This window comes from Lepidothrix coronata, unplaced genomic scaffold (assembly GCF_001604755.1).
Source record: "Lepidothrix coronata isolate B3197 unplaced genomic scaffold, Lepidothrix_coronata-1.0 Scaffold297, whole genome shotgun sequence".
Classification (NCBI taxonomy): Eukaryota; Metazoa; Chordata; class Aves; order Passeriformes; family Pipridae; genus Lepidothrix; species Lepidothrix coronata.
The window spans coordinates 547-8,318 of record NW_016690477.1 but is presented as its reverse complement, the minus strand read 5'-3'; the positions used below and the strand labels follow the sequence as shown (position 1 = coordinate 8,318).

Genomic DNA, 7,772 nt, shown 5'->3' with positions numbered 1-7,772 from the left:
TGTTTAAAGAAAGATTTTATGTCATTGTTATTGTGGGTGAAGAGCTGAACTTGTGGCCCTAGTGCAACAAGAGATTAATTAGGTCCTTACACAGACAAAAGAGCAGCAAGAGAAACAGCTTCTAGTTTCTGTGAGCTGAGCTGATGAAACTGGTACCACCATGTTGCTTGCTTATTTGATGTCCACATATTTAAAGGACTGCTAGTAAACTGAAGAGAAAATGTACACGATCTGCAGAGCAATAACCTGCACTGGAGGAACGTCTCTCAGAGACCAATTTAAAAATCTCCACGTACGGAAATTTTGAAAGATGATTGAGAAGCTCCTTCCCATACAATTGTTTTATTCTGGCAAAACGTGAAACTGGTAGATCCCACATCACATGCTGTCTTCACAGCAAGCTTTTCTGGAAGAAACTCTTCAGCCAAATGTAAGTTATTGGGCAGAGTAGCAGTGTCAGAGGTATATGAGGTAGCAGCAAATAGCATAACTGAGCAAAAGCTATACCTGTATCTGGAATAACACCAGAGAATGAACTAGAAAACATGTAGTCTCTTCTGGACTGAGATCTCTCTCTGATTCTTCCTACCCTCCCAACTACCTCCTGTAGCTTTCGTGTTTCTATTTCTCATTGTGTGTCTTCAGTTTCTCCTGCTAACAAGAAAGCAGGCTCCCCTGTTGAGAAATGGCTTACACTTCTGCTTGGCTGGCCTTTTCTGGGATACAGAGGAGAACAGCACCTGCCAGCTACTAGCATAGCTGGTCTGCTGGCAGAACACAAAACCATCCCGTTTGACTAACACATGTTCTCTGTGGTCTCTTCTCCCTTCCCAGGATCCCCCAAAAGACAAATAAGGGCCCACCACACTCTCAGCAGAAATTCATAGAAGCTGCTGAGCTTTCTGCTGTGACAAAGAACCACAGTAAACCTCAGCACCCTCTGCCCTCAGACCACACGTGCGCGTGCGCACATCCTACTTTTTATCTGATATTCTGACTGCTGTTACAGTGTGTACAGGTCAGTGGTAGGAGGCAGATTTGCTCTATATAAAACCCACTACAGGAAACATCAAGCAAAAAGGCAGCATGAATTAACATGCCTTCATTTCTTTTCTTACTAAGATAAGCAGGGGTTAGGAAGATCAAACAACAGTGATTAAAAGGAGCCTTCCCTGCACTGTATCTATACAGCTTTTTTCTTGTACAATTACATAGTGCAACTTGCAAAATTAGTTATCTGTCAGAGAAGAACTAGAAACACACCTCCCACACAGCCACCAAGTGCCTGCCTCCTCTCTGCTCACTACAAACGATCCTTTGATTATTTTTTTCTAAGATGCACTTTACAATCTGCAGGAAAGAACAAGGTTTCTGTTAAATGAGAGCTGCTTTTAGTGACATCTATTTTAATGATTATTGGATAAGATGAAGCTGTTTTAACTCAGTAATCAGGCCCTCGGTGGAATCTGCATTTTCTTAAACACTATGTGTTTAATTCTCTTTCTGACTTAAAGGGACTATCTCTGATGAGCCCTGAGGAGAGAAGCACTTGTGATACAATCTGTAAGGAAGTCGGAAGCTTCCGCTATGAGACACAGCTACCTAGTGACATCTGCTTTTTGCAGCTGCTGGATATTGCTGTGTGGGTAACACCTCCCTGGCAGAGCTACCTGGTGAGAAGCAAGTGATTCTGCACCCTTAGAGCAAAGAAGCTTCTTCACATCATCTGAGAAGAAAGGAGGAGAAAAGGTAAAATGCAATTTTGAAACAGTTGTGTATCATGTACACTCATGATGTGTGTGAATGTAATGCTTTTTCATTTACCTTTTTTAGCTGCTCAGGTAATTTTTAAAGCACTTTTAAGAATTCTTGCATCATCAGAAGTGGGTATATGTGCATATGTTTTTCAGTTTTAAACATTTGCATATATTATGCTGAACCTAGATTAGATTCAGGTATGTCTGGGAGCAGTTGTTGCAAAGCTGTCATCTCTAGACCATTGGTGTCAAATGATTTTGTCCTTTTGACTTGTAAGTCAGATTCAGTTCTTCTCTGTGTATAATACAACAGAGCTGTAGGCTGCAAAGTTGTCACGCTTGGGACTACACCCAGGATGGGTTAGGTTAAGGATAGTCAATGTTTGCTGTTATGTTGCAGCAATGTACAAAGTAAAGACAAGTAAAGCAGTGAAACTCACTTTTCTTCTGCTTTCTATTCATAAAAATAAGGACAAAGGGGAAGAACAAAGCTCAGGCTTAGAGTTCTCATATGTCAGGCTAAAAGAATGACACTTGCTGTGATGCATCAACAATAAATTCATGTGGTGTGCAAGTTACCTCAAAGTAACATCACTTAAAACTCTGTATCCGCCTATTAGAAAAGCGCATACATATGACAAATTCCTGTTATTCATTTAGCTACTGAAGACAGCACAAAACTCATTTCAGCTTTCAGTAAGTATAATTTCATTGGAAAAGTCTGATGCATTTTTATTACTTTCTTCTTATGATGATGTTTGCCTGGTAGGAAAGGTGAGTGAAATCCTGAACTGCTATAAACAGTGGCTTTGCTTTTTACTTTACTCCACATAGGACTTAAACCCTCTCTGATTTGATATCTGTGGTCTTTCATTCCCATTTGCTTTCCTCTCATCCAGTGTCGCGTTGTGTGCTTGACACCCAAGTTGCGCAGTGCCGCAAGGACTAAGCACATGCGTGTTAAGGACAGTACATTCTGCAAGCACGCACATGCATCCCGTAATGCTTACATAATGTCTGAGAACCTGTAATGAGACATGCATGGGAACTTTAAGTCAGTCACTGCTCATGATTCAGAGCTGTGGAGTAACCATACGGTCTTGACGCACTGAAAGTCACTGACATTTTCATATTCTTTCCTTCTCAGGAACTGGGGAAAAAGCATGAGTTCTGCAAGTACAGAGTCCCCTGACCTCTCAACCTTCTATGAATATTATGATAACTATAACGATGCTCCAAAGCCATGCAGTAAGGAAAGCGTCAGGAGGTTTTCAGCCTCCTTCCTACCGGTTCTGTATAGCCTAGTATTCCTGGTCGGGCTCACTGGAAACATTCTGGTCATTGTGGTCCTCTTCAAATACAAGAGGCTGAAGAGCATGACTGATGTGTACCTGCTAAACCTCGCCATCTCAGATTTGCTCTTTGTTTTATCCTTGCCGTTCTGGTCTTATTTCACGGTAGACCAATGGGTTTTTGGAACTCCCTGGTGTAAAATCATTTCGTGGATCTACCTGGTCGGGTTTTACAGTGGTATATTTTTTATTATGCTTATGAGCATAGACAGATACCTGGCAATTGTTCGTGCAGTGTTTTCCTTGAAAGCAAGGACTGCCTTCCATGGCTTGATCACTAGCCTTGTCATATGGCTTGTAGCTTTTTTGGCCTCTGTTCCTGAGCTTGTGTTCAGAGAGTCTTTTAATGAACATAATTATACTACCTGCAAGCCGAGATATCCAGGCAATTTCACAACATGGAAACTTTTTTCCACTTTGGAAATCAACATTTTAGGGCTCCTAATCCCTTTTATAGTTATGACATTTTGCTACTCCATGATCATTAAAACATTAGTTCACTGTAGAAATGAGAAAAAGAATAAGGCTGTGAAGATGATCTTTGTTGTCATGATTGTGTTTTTCTGTTTTTGGACCCCTTACAACATCGTTATTTTTTTACAACTGCTGGAAACTATGGGAGTCATGAGAGACTGTCAAGTGAGCACGAATCTGGACTATGCTTTCCAGGTAACAGAAATCCTTGGCCTTTTTCACTGTGGCCTCAATCCAGTCATCTACTTCTTCATGGGGGAAAAATTTAAGAAGTATCTGAAGATGCTCTTTAAGAACTGGCATTTACCTGGGTATGTTTGCAAGTGGTGTGGAGTTCACATCACTTACCACACTGAATCTACAAGTTCATTCCACACACAGTCTACGGGGGATCAAGATGCTCTGTAATGTGTTTCAGACCAGCCACTGAACTCACCAGCAAGCAATTGACAAAAGCAGGAACTTTGAAAAGCTAAGCAGATGCAGATGCATTTAACAATAAGCTAGTGCTGTGTAATTACTTACTTCAGCTTTATTTCTGCCTCTAGATTTTCTGAATGCTATGACAGAAGGTGTCCTAAATGTGAAACACAGGAGAGGGACATGCAAGTTTTCTCTGCTGCGATTACAAATCACTGCTCAGCTGTAAGAGCAGCCTCAGCTCTCTGCACGGCACCGTGCCAGGTGGCTTCTCTTTCACCAGCATCAAGACATTGGCCTGGATGGATGGGCAGAGGCGAGACAGCAGCTTGTCATCAGCACATACACTCAGAAAATAAATTCATTTATTCAAGAAGGATGGTTATTACCGTATTTTTTTTATTCTACAGTTGATCTGTGTAGGACTTGTTCACTCATGACTCTTAGGGAGCCATTAACAGTATTTGCTACTGTTAAATGTTTCATCTGAGGGGGAGGATACACCCTCTGACATTAAGAAAAAGGACACAAAATATATTCTTTATGTGCACAAACATGCAAAGCCATTATATTGTGTTGTAGACGCATTTTTTCTTAGGTTGGTGTATATGCCTATACATAGGCATATATATAGGCATTTTGAATTACTGTAATTCAGGATAGAAATTCTGTACTTTTATTAACATAAAAAAGTTTTAAATATTTTTTAATAAAACTGTTTTAAAAAGCTTATTTTGCAGCATGTGTGAATAAATTCAAAGTATCTTTTTTAAAAGTATTTATTTTAAAATGAATGTTCTTTGTTCCAAAAGTACTTAACCCCAAGACTCAATTGTCATTCACTGGAGATTCATATGGCAAAATGAAAGAAAGTAAAAACAGAGATTGTGTAGAAACACAATCACTCTGTGATAACTTAGAAACCACACAAATCCTTGCATTTGATAACAGCAAAATGCAACAGTGTGATGCCCCAGTAGCTGTTCACAGATCTACAGGATATTAATCAGAGATCCAGAACAGGAAGGAAACTCACATAGCAGTGTTTAGATTTTGGCATAAAATTAATTAAAAAACAGGCAAAAATCAGTAATGTGGTGGCATACAAAGTAAGAGTTGAAAAATATGTATTAGAAGATATTTCTGGTGTGTCTTTTTGCTGGACAACAGCCATTCAATAGGATGAGTTTTATTTTCTAAGATTGTCAATAACAAAGTGCCTGCTGTAGCCAAGGCTGCAAAGAGCAAACAAGGCATTAAAATGCATCAGAAAAGGGAAAAGAAATGTAAAAATATTGTAGTGCCATTGTACTAATCACCCTAAATAAGAAATTAAGTGGAAGCTCACCTCCATATGATCTCTTTCATGATACAAGACTGAAAATAAAAAGCAATACACTTAAATACTCATGCAGGCACATATCCATCATAATGAATTTTGGGAATGCATTACCATTAGCAGTTTGCTGAGGCTGACAAGCAAGGATCTGCATTAATGCAGATGATCTGAATAGCTGAGAAAGACATTACTTGCAATAAGAAAGTGTCTTTATTTCCAAGAAAAAGACTATAAATTCTTACTACTCAAAACCTTAGAAGCCACTGAGTAAATAATTGGGAAAAACTGATGCAAAGAGTGGGTTAAGGCATCCATCACCTATTTTGAAAAGGAAGACCAATTTCAAGTGTCAGGTGCTTCAAATTCTCACAGATGTCACTGAACCCAACATACCACGCCAAGTTGGCACAGCACACAGCCCTCACAGATGGTGATGCTGATAGTGCACTGTGAACAGCAGAGATATGCATTGGTCTAGTGCACAGATTAACCTGGAAGCCCCACAGCACAACGCAGTCGCTTTTTTCTTGGTCATACTCTGTGATCCCTCTAGTCAGTAAGAATAAATGGGTCCTTTTGAGAAGCCTTTCAAGAAGTCCTGCTTTCCAGACCAGGGAAAGGGCTGCCTGTGCTGGCCTGGCAAATAGGATGGTCAACAAGGAAAAAGCAAGCTGTAGGCTCTCTTGATAACCACGATGTAAGAGAGGTCCGGGGCTAAGAGTGGTGTCAAGGGATGGCTCGCAGGCTGGTCTGAGTCTGGGCACATCCTGTGGTGAGGGAGGATGCCAAATCTGCTCAGGCTGCACCCAGTGGCTGTGCAGCATTGCCACAAACTGAGCTAGTGTAAAGCTCCTTTTCCACACAAAACTCAAATGTGCTTCACATTGCTGCTCAGCTTTGTGCCCCACAGCCTGTGCACGTTTGCCTTTGGTGCAGAGGGTCCTGCTGCAGCCAGAGCTCCCCACAGGTGAATGTTGTCCTTGTTTATCTCTGCCAAATAACCTCTTCCAGTTCTCTCAGTAATGCTCACAGTTACTCATTGTGTGTGCTGAATGAGCAGCTGAGCTGAAAGCTGTGCTCTGAGCAGGCTTGCTGAATTGGGTGTAAAGAGGGGATCACCTCTAAGTGATGGGCTCAAGAATCCAGGTCCTGGGGCTGAAGCTCATCAAACCTGGGTGGCTTCCTACTCTGTCACTTGGAACAAACCCTCCCCACCATGCACCAAGCTGCAGTCAATAATGCCACTCCTCTTTTGAGAGAGGGCTTTGAAATATCTCCTGATGAGAAAGAACAAGATAATGGAATTAATACAGACAAAAATAAAGCAGGGATTTTCAAAATGTCAGTTGACAAAAATGTCATTTTAGCTGAACAAGAGTTTCCAGCAATGAATGATGTATGTACAGACTCACTGAACCATGAAAGAGAATGGACAGACATTTAAGTGAAGCAAAGCTGACTCATTCTTAAACCCACATTTTTACATCAAGGTTCCTCAGAAGGCCAGCCTGCATCGTCTCTTCAGTTCTGCTAAGCAGCCGTAGAAAGGTAGATGAAGGGGAAAATCAGCTAATTATACTAAAAACAAATAATGATGAAAAGGTAAAAACAAGTTGATTGTTTGATTTTCATACAGTGCTTAGGCCACAACAACCACTCCCTAAACATGAAGCTGAATTACACATTTATCTTTTACTCTGGAGCTTCATCCCTTTTAATTGTGCTGAAGCAGCATTGTGGTCAGCAGCCTCCTCCCAGTCTGCTCCTCTCAGTCTGAGAGCCAGCGAGGAGTTGCTCTTCTCCTCCCTATATAATTACTTGCCACTGTCCCAGCATCAGCTCTGCACACCTGCTCTGAAGGGGAGTACAATTCAACAGACACTACAGTGCTCCTCTGTTACCAGGATTCTTCCAGTCTCAAACTGCCAGCAGGGATCTACATCACACATTTTCTTTCAGGAGCTCTTAATTGTTTGCAGTTTTATCAAACATCTCTCTTTTAATGCAGCCAGAGACCAGCCTCTTCGACTCCCATCTCTTATGCCAGCATCTCCATTTGACTTGATTTACAGTTAGAAATCACAGGCCATTTAGTAATGTCAATCAAAATGATCATTAAAATGGTGCTTAGGGCAGTGCCTACAGAGAGCTCAACAGGACTTTGCCACTCCAGTCATGAAAGAAGCATTTAGGTAGGAGACTGGAAATGATATAATTGTGGTGAGATTTCTAGCATTTGTATAACTGATAAGACCATTAAAAGGTGATGTAGTGGTGGTCATATCTGCAGTCATCGTATGTAACACAGCAATGACGTATGTAGGTGCCACTGGTAATCACATGAATTAGAGGAAATCACTCCTAATGCAGCAAGCACTATCACTGAGAACATAAGTTAGAAGCTACCAGGATGATTTTCTTTTTCACAGT

General features: G+C 41.0%; 1 protein-coding gene across 1 annotated transcript; it reads left to right on the top strand.

Moving 5' to 3' along the window:
• The first annotated feature begins 1,647 nt into the window (after positions 1–1,647).
• Positions 1,648–4,660, top strand: LOC108508436 (C-C chemokine receptor type 4-like). The gene is made up of 2 exons (XM_017837224.1): positions 1,648–1,749; positions 2,905–4,660. The coding sequence occupies exon 2, from the start codon at positions 2,921–2,923 to the stop codon at positions 3,989–3,991; it is 1,071 nt and encodes a 356-aa protein (XP_017692713.1). The 5' UTR covers positions 1,648–1,749; positions 2,905–2,920; the 3' UTR covers positions 3,992–4,660.
• The last annotated feature ends 3,112 nt before the right edge of the window (positions 4,661–7,772 follow it).